Source organism: Triticum aestivum, chromosome 7B (assembly GCF_018294505.1).
Source record: "Triticum aestivum cultivar Chinese Spring chromosome 7B, IWGSC CS RefSeq v2.1, whole genome shotgun sequence".
Classification (NCBI taxonomy): Eukaryota; Viridiplantae; Streptophyta; class Magnoliopsida; order Poales; family Poaceae; genus Triticum; species Triticum aestivum.
In genome coordinates, this window is record NC_057813.1 from 260,147,666 (window position 1) to 260,171,398 (window position 23,733).

Sequence of the window (23,733 nt, forward strand, 5' to 3'; positions counted from 1 at the left end):
GGCTTAGACAAGACTATGACGCGGGGTTGATTCAAGACGGTGCACATGAGAGCTTGAAGTCGATGGGGCGCGAGGGTGGACTGATCATCTACCATGGAGTCATGTTGAAGGTGGAGCTGGATTGAGGGGCTACGGTGTAAGGATCCAGAGAATCGAAGCCTATTCAGCGAGGAAAAAAGCGAGTGACACGTAATTCGGACTGGAGCCCAGTGGTCTGATGGAAGCGTGAAACTCGTCATCGGTCGGTGATGATCGGTGGTATTCTGTAGTAAGGGTTGAGTGGTGTGGTTTCGCGACCCTTGAGACTCGACTGGGACAAAGGAGGCTCGACGCGGTAAAAGCGGCGAGGCGTGCGGTACGCGCGGGACATGACGGGCCAAGGCTCTGGTCGTCATACATGTGGTGAGACAACTGCAAATTTGACTCGGGATGACTACAAGTTGCAGGTGGGGTCATATGGAGTCTTTGGAGTAGGAGCGGTACTTATGGGATAAAAAGTCCAATGTACATGAAAGTTTGACGCATGGACAAATTCAAGGTGGTGGAGAATATTCACCAAGGTGGAGTTTGTTGGAGTTGTGTCGAATATTGTGTATAAGGTAGGTTACAGTTGGACTCTGAGTAGTATTGTGTTTAGATAGGATACGGTGTTGTGTCCTAGTTGGACACTTGTATCCTAGGCCTCTCGTATCCTAGTTGGACACACGATGTAACCTATGCCAACATAATAGCACACGCGCGCAAGGGGGGAGCCAGCGGCGTGTGCCGGTGCCCGGGTGGCCGGTGTGCGGTATTGTGACAGTGTCATGGGGAGGAGCGCCCATAGTCAGGCCCCGGGGATGTAGTTATATCGGTGAACCTCGTTAACAAATCTCGGTGTCGTGCTCATGTGATTGCTTGGTCCTCGGATGATCGACGGTATGTCTCGGATTTATTCTAACACAAAGCATGACGCCGAGTGTTGTCTTGTCCACACTGGATGCACACGGGGGTATTGGCCATATTTGGGTGGTGGAGAAGCTCGCACGTAGGGACGGATTGTTGTGCTAACCGCCACACGAACACTTTTAGCTTTGGTGAGGCACTGATTTTCTGAAATAAGGTCCAATTTTTACCTTGCGCCTCAGTGCCAGAGGATCCACCATTATGCTCCAACCAATCCTCCCTGCTAATTTTTGTTTAAACAACCATTATGTAAGTGGACCGCATGGAGAGAAAAAACCCGGCTCTCTTCACCCCACTCCCTAAAAGTCATCAACTCTTTCGGTGCACACGGGGGTCTTCAATATCTCATTAGCATCAAAGGGAATGAACACCCTGCACACCGGCTCCTCACGCCAAAAAAGAAGAGGTGGGATCTACTCCCTCCGTTCTTAAATATAAGTCTTTGTAGAGATTTCACTATGGATCACATACGAATGTATGTAGATATATTTTAGAGTGTAGATTCACTCATTTTGCTTCGTATATAGTTTATAATGGATTCTCTACAAAGACTTATATTTAGAAACGGAGAGAGTGTGAGCTTGGCCACAAACTCTGGTGGGTTTTGAACGAGTGCAGTAACCGGCCTTTTGTAGCTGCTCCGCGGGTCCAATTATGAGCCAAATATATTTGCTCTCTCCTGTGCCAATCTTCCTAATAATTCTCTGAACCATAATATCATGTCCATCAAGAATAGTGCGCCAAATCTGTGATGGATGAGGCCCTAGTTCAGCTTCCAAAACAGAGCATGCTGGATAGTATATCGACTTGAGAATTTTTGCACCAAGGAAAGTTGGTCCGTGTAGCAACTTAAGGATTACCTGGAAAGCAAAGCCAAATTAAAGATCTTCAAGTCTCGAAAGCCCGGACCACAACTCAAGACACCTTTTTTTTTAACAATCTCTGAAGACACCCAACATGATGACGGTAGAAAATCCATTGCTGGGTGACGTTTTTTTTTCAGGGGTTGCTTTTTTTTTGAGCGGATGCTGGGTTTTGTTATTAGGGGTTGAGGGGATGCCCCTTTTTTTTGAGAAATCTTGACGGGATGCCGGGTGACTGTAGAGAAAGAAGGAATTGGGGGGATACCCGGGTACTGGAGGCCCAGAGCCGAACGCGAGGCCCGGTAGAGACATGGTGACTCCTCCATGAGGGGAATGGTACGTGGGCCAACATTGTCTGGTGAGGGGAAGGAAGGTGGAGAGAGAGAGAGCAGTGTAGGGACATCCTGAGTGACCACCGGAGAGAGAGAAGAAGAAGAGGCTGCCAAGGTCGACGGCGGAGAAGAAGAGGCGATGGCGTCCGGGTGGGGCATCAACGGGAACAAGGGGCGGTGCTACGACTTCTGGCTGGACTTCAGCTCGTGCATGAGCCGCTGCCGCCAGCCCTCCGACTGCGGCCTCCTCCGCGAGGACTACCTCGAGTGCCTCCACCACTCCAAGGAGGTACCCATCCTTCTTCCCCCCTTCCTCCCCACGCCTAGATGGATAGAGATCTATCCTTCCTCGTCTGATCTGCCGCCGCATCGCTAGCCGGCGGCTACCTAGATCTGTCGCCGGGGCCTCGTGTAATTCGTACCTAGGCGAGCCGCTCCGGAATTTCAGGCATTTCCGGTCTTTCGTGGCAGTATCGATATACAGAGAGAAAACGATTGTTCCCGATGTGTTCTCGAACTTGGAGGGTTCATGTAGATATTGTCATGTGTTCATTTGTTATATTCCGTCGTCAATGTAGCCTAGTTATGAACCATCGACCTTCTGAATCGATTCGATGTAGCCGTGTTCGGGCAAAGTAGGATTGCGCAGGGATCCTTTAACCCATTGTAGGCTTGACAAATTAGGTCGGACTTCTTACATGCTCCATTTCATTGCGTGTTGCAGTCAACCTTGATAAGCGTATTGTAAAGGATCGTGTATCGGAGTCTTTTGTGCAATCATCTCTTAGGATAGTCGCTGAAATTGTGGCTCAGATAGCCAACTACTTACATTTGTTATCTAGATTTTGCTCTCCGGATAGCTTCCTGCTTCTGGTGATGGGATAAACTTATTAGGACAATTGCTGATTCTAGGATGTGACTAGTAAAAAAAAAAGGTAATTATACTCAAGTACTCCATTTGTAAAGAATATAAGATCGTTTAGATCACTAATAGGTCTTATATTTCTTTACAAAGGGAGTATCTGTTACATCCTGCCATGTGTGATAGGATCATATAAGAATTTTTTATTTCAAAGGGATAATACACCGATTCCTTAGAACCATTTTCCTGGCAAAAGGAATACCTTAGAACCAGCTTCGTTCCATTCATTGTTATTGAAGTATTTTCGGGTGCTAGATAAGATGACAGTCTGAACTCATATTATTCTGCACTTCCATTTCATTGTGCGGGGTGATTTATGAATCATGGTAAGCTGATAGTGAAATCGTAAACTTAACATTTGTTATTTCTTCTACTGCAGTTCCAACGCAGGAACAGGATCTACAAGGAGGAGCAACGTCAGATAAGAGCTGCTGCTCGCAAGGCCAAGGAGGAAGCCGAAGGAGCTCCTGCTGTTGCAGCTCACCACTAGCATCCCTTTTCAATTTTTTTCTTATGCTTTTGTTTGTTGCAAGCGCTTCCATGTTCGGCTATGAGCAAGGCAATAATTACCTAAACATTGCACCCTCCCACCTCCATGACTTGTTCTAAAAGCATGAGTTTGATAAACTACCTTGGTCATCAAGTTTGTGCATGTTTGAGATATTAAGCGATAATAAACGCTTGATTCAATCATGAAACATGATGTTTGTGCATGTCTGCATATCTTGTACTCCCTCCGTTCCTAAATACTCCCTCCCCTAAATACTCCCTCCGTCCAATAATGTAAGACGTTTTGTGACACTATATTAGTGTAAAAAACCGTCCTATATTATGGGCCGGAGTGAGTATAAGTCTTTTTAGACATTTTAAATGGACTACAACATGCGGATGTATGTAGACATACTTTAGAGTGTACTTCCTCCGTAAACTAATATAAGAGCGTTTAGATCACTAAAATAGTTATCTAGACGCTCTTATATTAGTTTACAGAGGGAGTAGATTCGCTCACTTTGCTCCGTATGTAGTCACTTGTTGGAATCGACTTATACTTAGAAACGGAGGAAGTAGCGAGCAACATGATGGTTCAATACAATTCACAGTAGCGCTTTTCTTTTAATTGATTGGCATTGGCACTTCAGGGGCTGAGGGTGGGCTTGTCTTCAGTTATTGTTACTTTGCTAGCTCATCCAGAGATTGTTCGGATTCTACCTCCTCAGGAATTGATTAATCAGTTTATGAACTAAGATTGGAAAATGGAAGATTTCCTGCAAAAAAAAAGTGAAGATTTTTCTTCCTTTAGTGCAAATGGTGTGATCGCTCTTCAGATTGTTTTTGCTGCAAATGCAAACAGCAGGCTCTAATAATATTCTGTGTCAATTTGGTGTTTCAGCTGTTCATAAAGCCTTGTTTATGGTTTGATTCGGTATTCATACAGAAGAAAAGGCATAGCACTGTTGTTGATTTTAAGTGGATGTGAGCAGAATTCGTTGCACATATTAGTTCTTCTAGCTGATCAAATTCAAGACATTGCTTAAACCTTGGCGCTGGAAACAAAGCATGATTTTATTTTCACAACACAAAGCTACAGTGACAACAAAAAGAATGTGATAACCCCACATGTACATGTTTTTGACAGATGGCATTTTATTCACCAGAGCAGGACGTACATTAGCTCTTATTCCCAAGCAACCAGATGATGTTTTTTAACCAAAACAACAGGTTAAAAGGAACCACCTCTCACATCTGGCATTACTTTGCTTTAAACTATATACAACACAAAGGACTGCCTTTTCAGTCCCCAGTGGGTCTTAACGAATCGCTAACCCCTAATCTAGAATACCAACTGCCCAGCGCATATCTTGTGAGGAACTTGTGAGTCAGACGTGAGCTTCAACTCAAAATAATTAAATCTTCATTTGCTCCCAGCGCATATCTTCTGCTGTCAATGCAAACTGAGAGGCGCCACCGCGGGGGAAAAAATCTACCGGCAGCTGTCAAAGTGCACCTAGAACTGCCTTGAGCTCATGGTCTCGCCTATTCTTTAGGAAAATAGCAATCTTTTACAGATAGCCGGTCAAAAGCATCAAAATTTGCCTTTAAACCAACAAACTGGCTTCCTAGCTGTGCGCAAGCAGCATGCGGCCATCTGCACCCCTCTCTGCTGCGGAAGGGGCAGAGCGATTCGCAAACTTGGTTGCTTGGTGTCTCTGATACCAAACTGTCCTCAATCGCAGAGATGGATACAGACATGTCAGCATTATCATCTTGCTGGGATACAGTGTCAGCTTCTCTTCGAAATGAATATGACATCTCCTCGGGCTTGTCCACTTGGTTTTCGTTCGTCGAGAAATTAACAGTGCACCCTATAGTTTGGATTGCCCTTTTAATGGCGACGTTCTCCCTTCGAGCCCTTTGAGCCATGGCTAAGGCTGAACTACTTGCACGCCTCTCCCTCTGCAAGTCTGTCAGCATAGACTCCATCTTCATTTTAATATCCCTTGATCTTGATTCAGCCATCTCCTTTGACTGCCCATTGCATGAGAAAACAAAGGAATACATGAAACCTATCTTCAGCCATGAATTTTTGTCTGCTAACTTATGTATTATAAGTACTAAAAAAATAGAGATGAGCCTGCATAATAAATAATAAAAGGCTATAGAAAAGTACCTTGACTGAGGCCTCGTATTTTTTACGCATGGAATGCCCATGGGATTCAAGACCGCCACCTTGTGATTCAGGGGGACATGTCCATCTCAAATAAAACTGAGGCCATAGAGTTGGAGCAAGTGCTGCAGCAGGGGGTACAAGGGGGAGCCAATACCTCTCTCGGTCATAAAATGGATTAATGTGCTCATGGAAGCTACCACCAGAAGCCCGGAGATCAGCCAAGTACGTCCACATGCAATGGCAAGAGCTTGTAACCCCAGATTGCTCTCTTTCCCGCTCGCTTGCATTTGGAATAAAAATTAGCCATGCAGAATACTTCACAATTAAGATAAACCGAACAGTGCAGAAAGAATCAAACATTATCTTCTTAACCACAGACTATCATGGTCTGGGCAAGCACATTTTTGGCACGTATGTGGCATGATTACTGGGTCAACTAATTACTAGATAATACACATGCAGCCGCTGACACTTTGAATTGATTTGAGCACCAGATGTGTACTAATAGATACCTAAGATAAACTTCAGAATTGCTCAGTGCACCCTATAGACTTAATTCAACTGCAATCCTTCATAAATAATCCTGCTAGTTTTTTTTTCCATGAGGGGATACTTCTTAAACATCAAAAAGCATATGGAAAACCTTAAAAGAATGAGGGCATGTCTCCTTACAGAGGTTCCTTTTATTCGATACATACATACAAATTTTAACTGAAAATTGATCTGAACTTAAAAGAAGTTCAATTCTTACATGATGTCCTACTAATAAATATATCGACACAACATCTGCATTTCAAATTTCGCGTTTTTCATATGCTTCACTTTTATTGATGATTCACACATAAAATGGAAAGGGTGTGATGAACATGCCTTTGTCTCCCCCCTCCCTCCCCCCACCGCCACGTGCGCATGAGCACACACACACAAACGACATACGAACAAAAAATTGCCAAGACGGTCTCTAGATTAAATACCTATTGCATAGGAAGTTCCCAAAGCGACATGATAGCACACAATCCATAAAGTCAACTAGGAATTTCTGCAACAAGAATAGTCCAGGTTATGCATATCCATGAAGAGACCTAGTGTTAGCATGACCATACAGCTGCAGAAGAAAAAGAAGACTTACAGATGAAAACTGAAATGCAGCTGGGTATAGACGTAACAACTGAGCAATACAATCAAGCCACTGAAACAAAAGATGCGGTATTAGAAGAGAACAAGCTCAAGTAATTAAACGAAATGTACATCAAATACCTCCAAAGCAAATACAAATGCATGAACAAGACAACAGAAACATCCAAACTGTATGATAGGTCGCCCCTATAATATTAAAAAGGAGCCATGCAGTTTTGTTCTCAAATGCTCGAACACATTGATAATCATTAAAGCACACCATGCTGTTAACTGATGTCACTCCACTAGAAATTTAACGCTTCTGAGAGACATGATTTGTGAAGGGCCTGCTGCACAGCCTAACTAAACGGTGAGCAGCCTTTAGCCCCCCAAATAGGTAAAGTCCATAATCTATTAAATAGAACAAGTAATTTGAATATTAACATATAAAAGAAACAGCCTATCATTTATTCATCAAAGCCACCAGTTGGTAGTTGCTGAGACCAAGGCAACTCCTATTATTTATTGATACAATCTGCCAGACAAAAGGAAAAGAAAAGTAGCACTTGTAGGCTACCTGTAACAGTATGGGTGAACTGTTGTTTGATGTCTGGGATTGAACTGATGTATTAGAGGATGACCCTGGTGTTCCTAAAGAACCTCTGCTCGGCGAACTGGTTAAATTCCCAACAGATGGTTGCCTTAGTAGCTCATACTGTGATCCCCCATTCTCGGACACTGTTGGAATTCCCAATCGCTCTGCAAACGGGTGACCAAAAGCTAGCCAATCCTTTTCCACAAGGGCCTAAAAACAGTTTGGTAAAAGAGTGTTATATATCCAAGTTCCAAAACCAAGTCTTTCATACTATTGAAGTGACACGATTGAAACAAATCAGCAATCAGGAACTATTATACATTAGACAACGTAATGTTGATTAATTGCAGGGCACAGGAACTTAATGTGAATATGAACTGCAGTTTTTTAGTCTTAAAAGTTCAGAAGGCCATATATCATGTGAAGAGGCATGTGCAACAACTAGTCCGAGGAAATGGCATGTCATTACATTACATTTCCATTTTAACAACAAAAACAATCAAACATCAAATATAATTATAAATATTCCATTGAAGAGTTTCATGACAGGAATGGAGGAGAAGTGGAAACAAAATTATCTTGCCACAGGAGCACATTGCAAACTTTGTGGTCTCTGCGAGTCTGTACCTGGAACCCATCGAACGTTCTATAATAGGGGTCAAGCAACAAACAAGCAAGTGCAATCAACTGGGTTGTGCGGTCCCAACCATCACTGCAAAAGAGAAACAAAAATCAGAAATTAAAATTTGACCGGAGCAACAAAGCTGTAGCAATCATGCAGCCCAAGATTACATCCAAAGGATCATTGTTAAATGCATGAGAGGTGAGCAAGACAGCCAGGATTTGGAGTCCCTCTGATTCCTAGTAGAACCAGTAAACAACAACAAATCCTTTCAGTCCCAAACAAGTTGGGATAGGCTAGAGTTGAAACCCATAAGATATTGAAACCGTTCTGGCACATGGATAGCTAACTTTCACACATCCCTGTCCATGATTAAATCTTGGGTCACAAGCCATGTTCCAAACTCAAAATGAACAAAGACCTACCAACCGGCATTTGATTCTTAAGGCCTGCTTTAACACCAGATCATTATATAAGGTAACCTACATGGTATAGTTCAACCACTCCAGTGGCATTGGCATGTAATCCCAGCTACAACAAATGGTTAAAGGAGCTACGGCAGCAAAAGGGTGAAAATAAGGCTGGCTTCACCACCTCCAAATGGTAGTTCAATAACCTCTCAAGGTGGTTTCACCATTATTTCACATCCTAGGGGTCACAAGAGTAAAAAGAGCAAATTTTCAGGTTCTGATTATGCAAGTTCAACAAGTGGTAGAAACTTGGGATATGTATCATTATTATTATTATTTTAACAAACGGGTTCAGCTACTAAAACAGTAAAACCTTAACAGCAAACAGTGTCCATCCTTCCATGCAATGTATAAATGAATTTATGCAAATCACATGAGCAGACTCTTGCCGTAGTTGAGGGTTCAAATGGTTTTCTTTTCCTACTGATCACACAAATATTTCATAATCATTTGCAACAGGTCTTTTGTTATCTGAATTGATAAGCACAAATATGATGAACAGAGAATAGCAAATCTTCCCTGCAGACACTTGCATGCATGACATGTCCGAACTAAATGCAAAATCAAGAAGCATGATCACAGAAAACAGAACCATCAATGTTCTCCATTTACAACAACCAGCAAATTAGTTCAATTAGCACATCTTATCGATACTGAGGTAAGTACAAAAAAACCTGCAATGGACAAGAACTGAAGCTGATTCCTGGGCAATTTGTGCAGCAATCCATGAAGCACCAACCAGGATGTTCTGGATATGATTTAGCCATTCCCCTAACATCGAAGAAAACTGTGTCATGCTATTAAGACTGCCTCCACCCCAGGTTGATCCACGATTTCTCTGAAAGAGAAAATATTATATTATTCTTGTGTTTGCTTCTCAGCGAACATGCAGACATTACAGTGTGAAAAAATCAAATGCTTGCCCGGTCTCCGACGAGGGATACAGCTGAAGAGGAACCGTTTGATGATATTGACCCATGGGCATCCACATAATCCCTAAGGCGAGAAAGACTATCTCTCATTGTGTGGATGTTTTGTATTCCTAAGAAAAGAACCTGGTTCCAAATCCAATGAATTAAAGAAATAAAACAAAGTATAAAGCAGTTCTATAGAATACCCATACAAGCCGATCTGTGCATATACTCTTACCTCAGATTTTGGATAATTAGAAGATGACTCTGAGCCACCACCCTTTGCCCCATTTGCTAAAGCATTTGCTCTTGGCCGGGCATCAACTATGTATAATTTCCTGTTTACATTGGAAGCGGGAAATTTGCAACATTAAAAGCATTGAAACTGTTCATAGCGGTTAGGTATCACCGTATCAGAGAGTCAATATGTGCTAAAAAATATGGAATAGAGGGCATAAAAGGTAGTGGCTTATACTAACTAGAATTTGCTCATGTTAAACACAAAAGTAGGTAAAATTTAATATGACATGACATCAGCTATGGGTTCTCAGCTCTGTATGTGAGGATAGACAATAAGACAGTCGATAGCATTAGCAACAGCGCAACACCGTTTGCCTGCGTACATCTGTTTTTCCAACTAGATAACTGCCCATGCGTTGCAACGGAGGCATAAATATTCTAGTAGCTTAGCCCGCAAGTGCACATCCATCAATGTTAAATTGGTGCATTAAAATTTGTCTTGATGGAGTACTATCTTGTTGTCAACACAATATTGGGTGATTTAAGCCATATGGAAAACTGGCTTAGCCTATCTAATGCTTGTTATCTTCTACACTAAGAAGTGTTCAAGTGTGGTCCTCTGGATGTTTATAATGTGCTTGCAAATTTTTATTTCCCTGGTCTGATATTGAACACATTCCAGTTTTTAAACTGTAGACCAGATGTTTATAATGTAGTCCTCTGGATGTGTTCAATCAAATGGTAGTAGTTCAAGTGTAACCACTAATTATGTCCCTTCTGTCTTGAATAGATGGAGTTCTTCATCTGCTTGCTGCTCACAATCATCAACTACAGCTTGACATCATCTACGCGGTCAGCATGCTCGCAATTGATTAAGAGCATCCACGAATGGAACATGTGTTTGTGTTGTGATGATGAACCGCTGATATTCGCTGATCAAACATCTTGTATTTTTCATCTGGACCGTGGCATGTGCCATGTTTATACAATAATCATTTTCCTTATTTCTGGAATCATGATACTTATAACTGATTATAAGAGCTTATTTGTTGCTTTGCATAATGTGGTTGTACGTTCGTTGCATGTAAAGTTATTTTATGAGTTGAGTTGTAAAGATTGCACTTTAATTGTAGTGTTGCCATTCTGCACCAGCTTGTTCAAAACTGTGTGTACCAAATAGTAGAAAGGGGATTAAGGGATGTGAAGGTTGGATTGGTGAGCATTTGAGAGGATTGGGTGAAGAAGAGGAGCCACCAAATCCCCTCCAATCCCAACCCCTTTGGGGCTGGAAAACCACCTCTACCAAATGAGGCCTTATTGGCTTACCAACAATGAAAACAAGATTTTGTTTGGTAAGTCAACAAGATGTGGGGAAGTTGAGACAGTTTTCAGGAAATCCAATGGGACAAAAAAACAGAGGTGGGATGGGGGGAAATCAAAACGGGGAGTAGGAAGAGGGTCGGACAAAGGAAAGAGTGAAACGGGAACCTTTCGTTCATTTTTAGTAGAGATAGAAATAGAGAAAGAAAAGCACATGTAAGAATTAAGTTGCAAGAGTCAAGGACACATTATAAGAGACGATACTTAAATGATATCAGAGAGCCCAACCAACATAGAAATGTAAAACATGCTTTGATTACCTTGGAGGCAAATTCGCATCAACATTTTGGATGCAGAGAGCAGAAACAAGCTTCTCATCAGCATTGCTGCAGAAATTACCGTATGATTAGACCAGCAGCACTCAGAGGTCAGCACACATGTCAAGGCTATTTATTTAGATGGATGTAAGCTCACTTTCTAAAGTTCATCATTAATCCCACCAGCGGCTGAGACGACCTTGCCAAGACAGCTCCAGAAACTGCAATGCAAACAAGTTCACTTCTTAAAAAAAAAGGGCAACCTGGTGCATGTAGCTCCCGCTTGCGCAGGGTCCAGGGAAGGGTCCGACCACTTTGGGTCTATAGTACGCAGCCTTTCCCTACATTTCTGTAAGAGGCTGTTTCCAGGACTTGAACCCATGACCTCATGGTCACAAGGCAGCAGCTTTACCACTGCGCCAAGGCTCCCCTTCAAACAAGTTCACTTCTTACTGCACTTGTTTACTGCATATTATTCAAAAAAACTAAAACCAAAATGCTAGCTGATGCCTCCTTCACGGTTCTTTTTATCACCGCTATAACCATGCTTTTAATCACCAAAACATGTGTAGTTTGCCCGATCAATATGGATATAAAATACCTCCAACTCCAAAAAGAAGGCACATGATTTAGTATTGTAATTGTTGATAGTTTTCCTACAAACTTGGTCAAACTTTGCACCATTTGACTTCAAACAAAATTTATGTGCCCTCTTTTCAAGCACGGCGGGTGTAGAGACTTGGTGTTCAGCAACATGATTGAACCACTCAAATTTCAAAGTTACTCAAGAAAATACATATAAAACTGATTTCACATGACATGATCGAACTAGAAAGAAATAAGGAGATCAGAGAACCAGGAAGTTCCCATTTCACAGTAGCTACTCTTGGGATTTTATTTGACATTTTAACAAACAGACATAGAACTGGTTGGTAGACCAAATAGAAGGTTCATACCCAAACCTAGTAGCATTACAAGTATAATTGACTAATTTGGATATACTTGCAAGAATACTAACAAGAGTTGTGGTGGTGCCAGGCTTTTAGCCGGTAGTAAAGGAGATAACTGACCATCTATGAACCAACAATATTTTACAGAAGAAAATGCTGAGGTTATTTCATGCATAAAACAATTTCCAAATATAGTGAGTAAGAAATTACAGGGGAAGGTAAAAAATGTTTGCAAGGAATGAAAAATGAGTGGACATACCAGGGTTACACCACGAAATAATAGGCAAGCGTCTGCCGGCTCGGAAAGTAGAAGCTTGCCACAAATCTTCATCACTAAAAGAAAAATATTTGCATGTGTGACTTGTTGAGGATGCATCTAAAAGAACAGAAATTATCACATGATGTTGCCAAAGGCAAAAGAATACCTTATGCTCTTAGGAACAATCAACTGAGAGGGGTATGTTGAACACAATGAATAGCTCGAATTAACTGTGGTTAGTCTCCAATTGTTACGGAAATAATATTTTTCAACTTCAAACTCACTGCCTTCGCTAAGAAGACGATGGTATTCCTTCATGAGACGCATCTTTGGATCGGATTTCTTATCAACAGTGGATGGGTCACAAGAAAATGCATATAGCTCCCACAGCTGAGAAGGTTTAGCATATCTTCTCAAAGCGTCAAACACTTCATTTTTCTGGAAAGGTAAGTATCAGAAGTAGATCTCTGAAGATAAATGGCTAATCTAGTAATCTGGTATAACAAAATACAAGTGCATGTAAAGTTAAAACTGGATATTGCTCAACCTAAAGAAAATGCCGCGCTTATTTCCAGAATTAGCTAAAAAAAAGTAATCGATAAACATATGCAATAGTTTTTGGCTAGAATGGAAAAGAATATCTACCTGCTTGGTTCTAGGACGAAAAGCGAACACAATAACTCTCATGTCTTTACCTGAACAGAAAAGTAACCAAGTAAAAGGTGAGGTAATTAAAATGTATTTTCTGAACTTTTCAAATGGCCAACAAAATCACTAGAAATAGACTGCACATCCATAAAAAAAATGAAGCAGCAACAGAACAAAGACATTTCAACTATCACGGTAAAAATCACAAATCTGAGTCGTCGGGGTAAAAGAATAGAAGAAATGGTGGATGCAGTTACAGGATGATATGTAAAAGAGATTCCTCACATCAATAGTATCATCATTCTTCCACCCAGACTTACTCAAATTTCATGATTAAGTAGCTGTTGGTGCTCAGGGCAACCCTACGAAGTAGAAACTCACCAATGACTTGAAGAAGTTCACGAGGCTGCTTCTTATCATACTGGCGTGGTACGGATTGAAGCTTTACATCCTGCAGAAAAACCAGTCTGATCAATAATCCATAAGAATTGCTTGCAAGCATTAGAGCAAACAAACAGTGGTCATGCACCAAAGAAGATAAACCAAACTTAAACCAATAAAGTGTCCACTGATAGTAACCTGGAGACTTACATCATTTAACTTCTCAATTGTACTAAGGGGTATGGTACCTAACTCTATTATGCTTTTTGTTGCCTGGCTCTGAAAAAAGAAAAGAAAATGTAAGACAGAATATACAAAGTTCTTATTCCAAAAACAAATCAATAAATTTTCTAGATTCCAATTCGATGGAATGAAACTGAGAGCACAATGTAGAAAGTGAACAATATTAAAAGAAGAATCACATGGCAGAAGGAATTTGTATTTCAGTGCAAGACGCATCACACCGTGTAATATTAGTTTTCACGGTTCCAACAGAATAATAATATGATTGCTTACCACAAAGAGAAGACGGAAATTTGTCACTGAAACAATGCCGGCCTCATCTGTGTTTAGTAGAACAACACCATGGCCCTAAGTAAGGAGAGGTAAGGATGATCAAATTCGAGATGGACAAATGTGAAGTCAAACATGGGAATGAAATTCATTCAGTGAAGGTTTCTGGTTTATGACTGGAAATGCATTATCATTTACAACTCGTGGTTTTCCTTATTATTAGTAAATTAAGAACACTAGGGGAAAAACAAGTCACTAAATAACCTTGAGTACTAAATTGATTTGGCCCCACACAGATTAATAAGTACTTCAATTTAAGAATATGTCAGGTGGAAAATTGACAATGATAGGCAGTTAGACATTTATTTCCCTTGTTAGCAGAAATTTCATGGTATGGGGAGCAAATATAGCAGAAAGGGAGGAACTAGTCACAGACTAGTCCACTGAACCTTGAATTATCTCACCCAACACAAATTCTCCTTGGGTTATCCTTGTTCTCTGTTGAGTTGACCACGGTGGGGCTATTGTCTAGTTCTCTGTCTGGCAAGTGAATATGCATGGCAGTAAAAACCAGTTTATAATTTCAGTACACTTCATTTGTCTGCCTTTCACATTTATTCCGTGATTTTTAGAGGCATTCCATAATTATTTCCTGTTTACTGATCATATTAGCTCACAAATTGACTAACGCGTGCCATGCATGCACTCCGACCATATGAATTTCCAGTTCAGACACTAAATAGCCAACTATGTACATTACTACATTGGACCTGCTATATGCTGTTACACAACCTCCAAATCTTTTGGAATGCACTAATTGCGATCTAACTCCAGTATCTAGCACATGAATGCTGGAAGCACAGCCCTACATTGCGCGGATACTTCAGAGTTCAGAAAGCACGCGTATCTGGCCAGATACTGCCCGGATACTCGGATACTGCCCCGATACGGCCCGATACGTATCTTGTACGTGTCCTTTGATTTATTGATTTTTTTAAAGAAACTAATGTTTGATACGTGTAGGATACTGCTGCGATACGTTTTGGATATGGAAAACCCTTCGTTCGACATGAAAACACCTAATAGAGCCGCCGTACATCCCCATAACTCCTCAACTCGTCAAGTCCTCTCATCTCCCCACTGCACACATTCTGTCCTTCTGAATTCCAATAGTTGATAGCCGGCTCGCCGGTGGCAGGAGACTTCCACATCTCTCCTGCAGGACCTGCCACGCTGGCCTTTACTCAGACTTTATTGTTCGGTCAACTAACAGGTTCCACCTAATGAATGGTATATTCAACAAAATTAATATCAAGTTGTTTTTTATGAATTTGCTCACACGAACTTATTTGGTTAGGTTGTACATATAAACAATGGAAATAGCAATTTAGTTCCATTTAGGACAATGACATGCCCAACTGTACTCGATTTTTATTGCAGATCAATTGTTTGTGTACATAATACTTTATTATTGAAGGAAGCATTCATGATAATGTTGTATGATACTGCTTATTGTGATAAATTTCGTTTGTGTTAAACACTAGTTTTTCCTGTGAAAATTTACATCCAACTTAGGCACATTATTACATATATATGTTAACTGTGTAGAAGTGGAACCTGTTGAGGCTAGAAAATAAAGGGAAACACACATTATCTACTACCCCGCCGCAACAAATCATATAGTATAGCAATATTGCAACCGATATACTAGCCCATTTGTTATATAGATTTTGAGGTATGTGCAATGCCACTGGGCTAATCTAGAACCGCCACAACCAATACATATCAGAGTTAATGACAATCCACGCCACCGGGCTCGCCGTATACCATAAGATTGCATATGGTTACCAAAACATATCAATAGGTTGCGAAGCGGAATTCACCAATCTCACAGAAAATGAAATCCATCGAACTGGTGAGGAATTTAAACTTGGGGGATGGAGTCGAACCTGGGCATAAACCTCCTCGTCCTCGAGCAGGAACTCCTCCATTCCCTGCGAAGACCTCCGCGACCTCGGATCCTTGAAGCGAGAAAGAAAAAAAGCACAGAACCGCATTAGAACATCAGACCACAGCCACAGCAGCAACCTAACCCTACGCACTCGCGCCGGTGGGGTGCAGGCACATGCGCGTGCTTATCGGTTCCAGGAATGGACCGATGCGCGCTCGCAGCGTGCGGTGGCCCCGAAGCGGGCCGCGTGCGAATCGGAAGCCCCAACTCCCGCCGAGGCGTCGGGCGCGCGGCCGAGGTGGTACAAGTTGAGGGACCGCGGGGCCGAGGAAGGTGTGGAGACGGGGGCTGGGGCTACCGTACCTCGATTTGGTTCCAGTCGATGGCGTCCCAGCTCCCAGAGGCCTCCATCTCCGGCGAGCGGAAGCGGCGGGGTACCCGACAGCGCCGCGGCTTCTCGTTGTCGTCGCGCGCGCGAGAGGAGAGAGAGGGGGACAGAGAGAGAGAGAGAGAGAGAGAGAGAGAGCGGTGTTGCGTTCGCGTGGGCTTTGGTTTGGCGTTGGCTTGTCGGGGGAGGCGACCGTCTCGCATTCGTGACGGCGCGGTCTCTATGCAACGCACGGTTTGTGTTTGTGTGCGGTGGCGTGAGGCAACCTACGAACGGAAAATCCTACTTGACGCACGTTGCGTCAAGTTGTCCGGCTTTCGCACAGACGTTTGCCAGCGAGGGAGGATTTGGGCCGGCCCGCCCACCACTTCTGTCATCCGGTTTTGGGAATCTTCCAGGAGGTTCCTGAACCGGTTTTCTTCGGTTTTGGGAATTTTCTAGAAGGTTCCTAAACCGGTTTTTTACTGTCTTAATTTCCTTTTTTTCTGTTTCTTTTTTTATTTCTCTCCTTTTTCTGTTTCTTCTTCTTTTATTCTTTTTCATTTTTACTTTCAAAAATATCCATGTTTCTTAAAATTCTTCACATATTTATAAAAAGTTTGCATCTACAAAAATTTGGGAGTTCCAAAAAATTCTCGTTTTTAAAAAATATTTGTCTTTACAAAAATTGTTCATGTTTTCAAATTTCTTCCATAGTTTCAGAAAATGTTTAGGTTTTTAAAAATACCTTTTCTTTTCCCGTATTTCTGTTTCTTTACTCCTTTTTTCTTTTTTGTTGTAATTCCTTTTTATTCTCCTTATTGTTCTTGAGAATTTCAAAAAAAATAATTCAAAAAGATGTTCAGAAGTTAAAAAATGTTCATGTTATTATCTTTTATTCGCAAATTCAAAAACCAATTCTCCATTTTTTATAAAAATGTTCGCATATTTAGAAAAAAAGTTCACCTTTCAAATATTCTCCATTTTTAACAAAATGTTCACGTTTTCAAATTTTGTTCAGGAGTTTCAAAAAATGTTCCTCTTTCAAATTTCATTCGCAATTTTAAGAAATTTTTTATATTTTACAATTTTGTTTAGTAGTTTCGAAATTTGTTTGCAAACTTCAAAAAAGTGTCGCTTTCTAATTTTGTTTGGGAGTTTCAAAAAATGTTCGCGAATTTTTCAAAATGATTACATTTCCGAATTTTGTTCAGGAGATTTAATCTTTGTTTCAATTTTTAAAAAAATGTTCACGTATCCAAAATTTGTTTTGGAATTTGAAAAAATGTTCATCTTCTTTTTTCGTTTTTCTTCTTATTTTCTCCTGTTCCTTTTTCGTTATTTAAGAATATTTCACAGTTTTAAAAAATGTTCTTCATTTCATAAAAAAATGTTCATGTTTTTCGATAAAGGTACAAAAAATGAAAAATGTTTTCATTTCCATATTGTGTTCTTAGATTGAAAAAATGTTCTTGGTTCAAAAACTGTTCACGGAATTTAAAAATATTTGCGTTTCCAAAGTGTTGTTCAGAGTTTCAAAAAGTGTTCCCTTTAACAAAAATTTGTTCATATATTAAAAAATGTTCTTGATTTTCAAAAAAAATGTTCAGTTTATCAGAAAAAAATATTCACATATTCAAAAAATGTTCAAGATTTTTATTCCTTCTGAAATTTCAAGTGTTCGCCTTTTTTTATAAAAACATCTTTTGAAAAATGTTTGCGAATTTTAAAAAATTGTTCCTGTTTTCCAAATTTGTTCACAAATTCAAAAAAACACAATTTAATGTTACTAATTTTTTCCACAAATTAGAATATGTTCAGGAATTTCAGAAAATGTTCCTGTTTTCCAAAGTTGTTCAGAAATTCAGACAATGTTCTTTTTAAAAATGTTTCATTTTCTTTTACAAAAAATTACGAAGTTTAAAGGTGTTTGTGTTTCATAAAACACTCAGGGTTGTTTCTCAAAAAGTTTTGTTCTGAAATTCTAAAAACATGTCGGATCTGTGCTGGATGTTTGTTTTTAATGCTTTGCGCTGTCTTTTGTTCAATAACAACTGGTTGAGGTGCGTGGACTCGACCATGAGATCCTGTGTTCGATCCCAAGCGAGGGCGCCTACTTTTTTTAGCTACTACAATACGTGCACGCTGTTGTTTTCTTCATGGGCCGGCCCAGGTAGACTCCCGCCTATGCGAACCTGCGGCTGTTTGCCGCAAAGAGCGGCATATAGGGGTTCCCCCTACGAACCACAGAGGCACGGGACTATAGCTGGCCAAACGGGCCGGGATAGTTGGGCCGGCCCGGTAGCACGGCTGGCACGGCACGGCACGTGCTAAACGGGCCAGGCCCGGCACGCGGCACGCCATGGGCCATGCCTGGGCCTGAAGGGCGAGCACGCGGGCCGGCACGGCACGGCCCGATTAACTTTTTTATATTTTTTATGTATCCTAATATGGGCCAACAGGTAAAAATAGGCTAAAAACGCCCAGTGCGCAAAAAAGGAGATAGATTAGTGGGCCTGGCGTGCCGGTGGGCCGGCCCGATTAGCATACGGGCTGTGCCTGGGCTGCAGGCTGCAGCACGCGGGCTGGCACGGCACGGCCCGTATAATAATCGTGCCTAGGCGGGCCGGGCCGTGCCAGGCACGATTAGGATGGGTCCGTGCCGTGCCGGGCCAGGCCGGCCCGTTTGGCCAGCTATACATGGGACGATGGACGAGTTCGTTCCAAATTTCCTCCTCCAAATTATTTTCCTGCATATATTAAAAAGTTTGTATCAATACGCTTATACACCCATCCTAACTATTTTTATGAGTACCTACAAGAGACTGAGCTGACACATTATCTTGAGATTGACGAAGTTGCCACGATGTCACGTCTAGGAATTGAACTTTGGCGGACTGAGATATCATTGTTCTTCTAACCATCCAACCCCAGGTTGATTAGAAAAAAAATGTATTAAAATATTGTATGACTCACGTAGCAGTGGCTCAAGAACTTAGCGGCATAGATTGCGCGGCTCTCTTAAAAAAAAGGCTAGTCAACCTAATGTACCATTCCGTTGGGTTCGACTTAGAGATATGGCTAGCTCTCGAGTAGGATGTCGACTCATCGGTTGCCTCCTGGACTTGTTTATGTATAGTTAGTGGTCGAGTCGTTTTGAAACTTCTCGTTCTAGTCCATCAAATGGGCGCATGTGTTAGTTAGCATCTAATTGGGAAGAGCAAACACGAATACTCATGATGGGTCGATAATAATGTTTTGAAAAACCATGTCCACGATTATAGACGGCTTGAAGCATTATAGCAGTTGATAGAAACAACTTTAAGATAATAATTAGACTTGCCAACGTGTGAGCGTCTTGATTGTCTCTTTTTCGTGGGGTATGCGACGGGAAGGACAAGGTAGTGTTATGTTTGCGTAGGTAAATGAATAACTAGTGGTAGGGACGTGCCCTTGGCGCGCTTCCTCTGCGGTCCTTTGCGCATCAATCCAGCTGTTGGATTTGTTGACGTGTTTGTACAATCCAAATGCTCACCGATCGTTAACAAAAGAATACATGGAGCTGAGCGGTGACACAAAAGCATAGGAGTAAGTCTATATTAACAGATATGTAACATTCTCACAAGGCGGATCAGTGAGCACAGAGACGTCCAACATGTGAAAAAAAGGGTGAAGAACTTTCAAAAGGTAATCGACATCTAAAAGAGAAGCAGGCATATGATAACGACATTGCATCTAGAGATGATGGACGGTAAGGGCGATGGACATTGAGGGATAAGCGGCACCTTGCCTTGCGCTTGAAATGGAAGGTGCAGATGTCACCTTCCTAAATGTTTGCATGGTTGCGAAACCATGACCAGTTCGTCATGATTGTGGCTCTCTTGTCGGTTCCAAGCATGAAGCTACTGTTCCCTCTTCGAGCTTGAGTGGGAGAGTATCATCATCTTCGTGAATGTATTTCTGGAGGTTCTCCTCTGTGTACTCCATCTGAAAGTACTGTGAGGACAAAGAAACATAGTGAGGACATGGGAAAACACAAAATGATGTCGTGATGAAGAACATGTTGTACGTTTGAACGTACCATCCTATGTCCTCGGTTGGTAAATGTTTTGTTGATGGTGAACACATAGTACTTGATCTTTGGCTTCTTGTGCCAAAAGATTGTGAAGTGCTCATCCACGTGGTGTTCATAGAGTTTCACTTCATTGCCCCGGAAATGGTGAACCTCCAGCTCGCCAAAGTACTTTACACCGTCAGGCATGCCTGCATTTGTTGTGCTTTATGTTAGATGCAATGCCAACAAAGGCGAGGGGTTGTTTTAGAAAGGACTCATGTATGTGCTTACCACGAATGATGTAGTTCCAGGGCTCATCTTTGACATGTTGTTATTGTGAGTAAGAAATGTGATGATTGTAAGTAGGCTAAGATGGAAACAAATAAAGGAGAGCCTCAGTTAAAAAGAACACATCTAAATTTACTTGGAATTATATGAACAGTGAATTTACTTGAAATTATGTGAGCAGTTTAAACCGAAATAGAGAAGTAGCATAAGCGTTATCCATATGGGGATACAATGAAACAAGCCTAAAAATGTATTGATGGAAGGATTGTGTTCACAAATTTCTGACTGAATGTTGTGCTGGCGCCTGACGGTGAAACCATCTCTATTGGCAAACATAGATGAAAGAAAAAACGAATGAGAATGATGAGCATATGACTATAAGTTAGAAAATTCTGAATAAATAGCGGGTTTGATTGATGGTGAAACTCGTAGAAGAAATAGAATTGTAAATCAGAACAGTCTAAGCAATGATCAGGCACTTGTAGTCTTTGTGTGCGTTTCACTGTTTGGTAATGGACATGACTGTATGTCAAGTGTTGCCTGGTGAATCTGGTAATGGACATGTCTGTTTGATAATGGACATGTCTATATGATCAGAAAGCATAGAGATATGCATAAATGTCCACTAAAACGATCATTTTTAGCTTTGTAAAAACTTTAGTAAGTGAATGGAAACAAAATAAACATTAAAATTAGATGCGTAAATTATAATAGATGAATTAAAGCAAGCAAACATTGCATTTATCCATGTATTCGGATTTCTGATAGTCTGGACCAAGTATGTGAAAAGAAACAGATCCATCCCAATGAAACACAAGCAAATTCATCTTTTGAGAAGCTCTTACGATTCACAGGACAACATCCACAATATACACACATCTTTCAGTATATTTCCAACGAAACCAATGCACCATGTGATGAATTCAGGTAGACAATTTTCAAAAACAGAAGACCATCCAGAACCCGTCTCACCCCCTTTGTCCGACAGGCATCAATCAAATATATAAAAACCACAACTATGACATGCATGATGGTTACAACTAAGCATTCATGTAATTAATCCTGAAGCCAAAGCCTAAAGCAATGACCAAAATAAAGTAATATAGAAATACTTTTGAGTAATCATAGAGTAATACTAAAGCCAAATATGTAAATCACAAAGTAAGCAAAACTAACGCAAAATCTACAGCGAGCAGATACGACTGTGTAATGCATCTAGAAGAGCAACTAATGTATGAAAGGGAACAAAACCAGATCTAAGCACATGAGACGAGCCTAGTTTTGTTGATTGAAAACCAATGTGTGGAGATTCTTGTCAGGTTAAAATGAAGAGAATAATCTGAACGATACTACAGTTTACGCCAAGGAGACATGTCTATTCCTAAAAGGCAAACTATTCACGGATCTGAATGTTCCGATAGAAGTGGCATTGAGAAACGAGTTCAAGTGTTGTACCTCATGGATTGTGGCACCATGTAGTGTGGCGCACGGCGCCGGAGCATCCTCTTGCCACCGGTTTAAGAAGTTAGCTTGTCGACTACAAAATACTTGATGGTTGATACAGATAGGTTAGAATATATAGGTCCCCTTTAAGTGAAAAGTGAAGTAATGAAGTTAACACTTTCTTTCAGCATCCAGAAATCTCTACTCCTAATGGACGAATTGGTTGAATAGTCCCCCCCACTTTCAACCGGTTTATTTTCAACCGGTTTATTTTCAACCGGTTTTTTTCCAACAAATTACCCCCACCCCACGCCCACCCACCGAAACGCGCCCAGCGAACCGGGGAGAGATCCGTTGATTTGGCTAAGGTAGGAAAGAATCTATTATTTGTTTGCTAAAGCAAATTACATTAATGGAAGAGATCCGTTGATTTGGCTAAGGTAGGAAAGAATCTATTCTTTGTTTCCTAAAGAAAAATTGCATTAATGAGAGAGATCCGTTGATTTGGCTAAGGTAGGAAAGAATATATTATTTGTTTCCTAAAGCAAATTGCATTAATGGGAGAGATCCGTTGATTTGGCTAAGGTAGGAAAGAATCTATTCTTTGTTTCCTAAAGAAAAATTGCATTAATGAGAGAGATCCGTTGATTTGGCTAAGGTAGGAAAGAATATATTATTTGTTTTCTAAAGCAAATTGCATTAATGGGAGAGATCCGTTGATTTGGCTATGGTAGAAAAGAAGCTATTATTTGTTTGCTAAAGCAAATTGCATTAATGGGAGAGATCCGTTGATTTGGCTAAGGTAGGAAAGAATCTATTATTTGTTTGCTAAAGGAAATTGCATTAATGAAAGAGATCTGTTGATTTGGCTAAGGTAGGAAATAATCTATTATTTGTTTCCTAAAGAAAATTGCATTAATGAGAGAGATTTGTTGATTTGGCTAAGGTAGGCGGTTTTTGCGGTTCTTGGCGGCTCAGTGTGAGGTGGGGCGAGGTACAAAAAATATCATGGAAGGTGAGACGGAAAAAAACCTGGGAGGTGGGAGTTGTCCCTGGTTAACCTACGAAATTTCATAGATTTTTTTAGGACAAAAAAAAACCAGTGGAGGTGGGACGAAAATTGGCCGGCGGAGACTACCACCTCCCACTACTGACTTTTTTTCGTCCGGTTTTATTTCATCCCACCTCCCACTACTGACTTTTTTCTTAATTAATAACTCCACCCTCCTGCTGGTTTTTTTCTAATCTAATTCAATCTATTGATCTTTCCTTAGTCACAATGCACTTACATGTAGCCCCGACAGATCGGTTTCCATATGAAATAAAACACAATCATCAATCAATCCTTGGTTCTCTTTTATAGGACTTGTTGCCATACATGAACCATACGATAACTTCCATATACAAAATAAAGGGAAACACAATCAGGTTTCCTTCCTTTCCAAAGTTCTAGCCACCGACCCCCTCCCCAGACCGCGTTCTTTTTCCCATGCCACCATCGACAATCTGTTCTCCCATTTCCTCGTCCTTCCCACGTTGTGAAGTTCCAACGCACAAC

General features: G+C 41.0%; 1 protein-coding gene and 1 pseudogene across 1 annotated transcript; one reads left to right on the top strand and one right to left on the bottom strand.

Annotated features, from left to right (window-relative positions):
• Window positions 1-2,131: 2,131 nt before the first annotated feature.
• LOC123160258 (NADH dehydrogenase [ubiquinone] iron-sulfur protein 5-B) lies at window positions 2,132-3,792 on the top strand. The gene is made up of 2 exons (XM_044578063.1): window positions 2,132-2,429; window positions 3,442-3,792. Exons 1-2 carry the CDS (start codon window positions 2,280-2,282, stop codon window positions 3,550-3,552), a joined length of 261 nt encoding a protein of 86 aa, XP_044433998.1. The 5' UTR covers window positions 2,132-2,279; the 3' UTR covers window positions 3,553-3,792.
• Window positions 3,793-4,686: 894 nt separating this feature from the next.
• LOC123160257 (phosphatidylinositol-3-phosphatase myotubularin-1-like) lies at window positions 4,687-16,650 on the bottom strand (annotated as a pseudogene).
• Window positions 16,651-23,733: the final 7,083 nt, after the last annotated feature.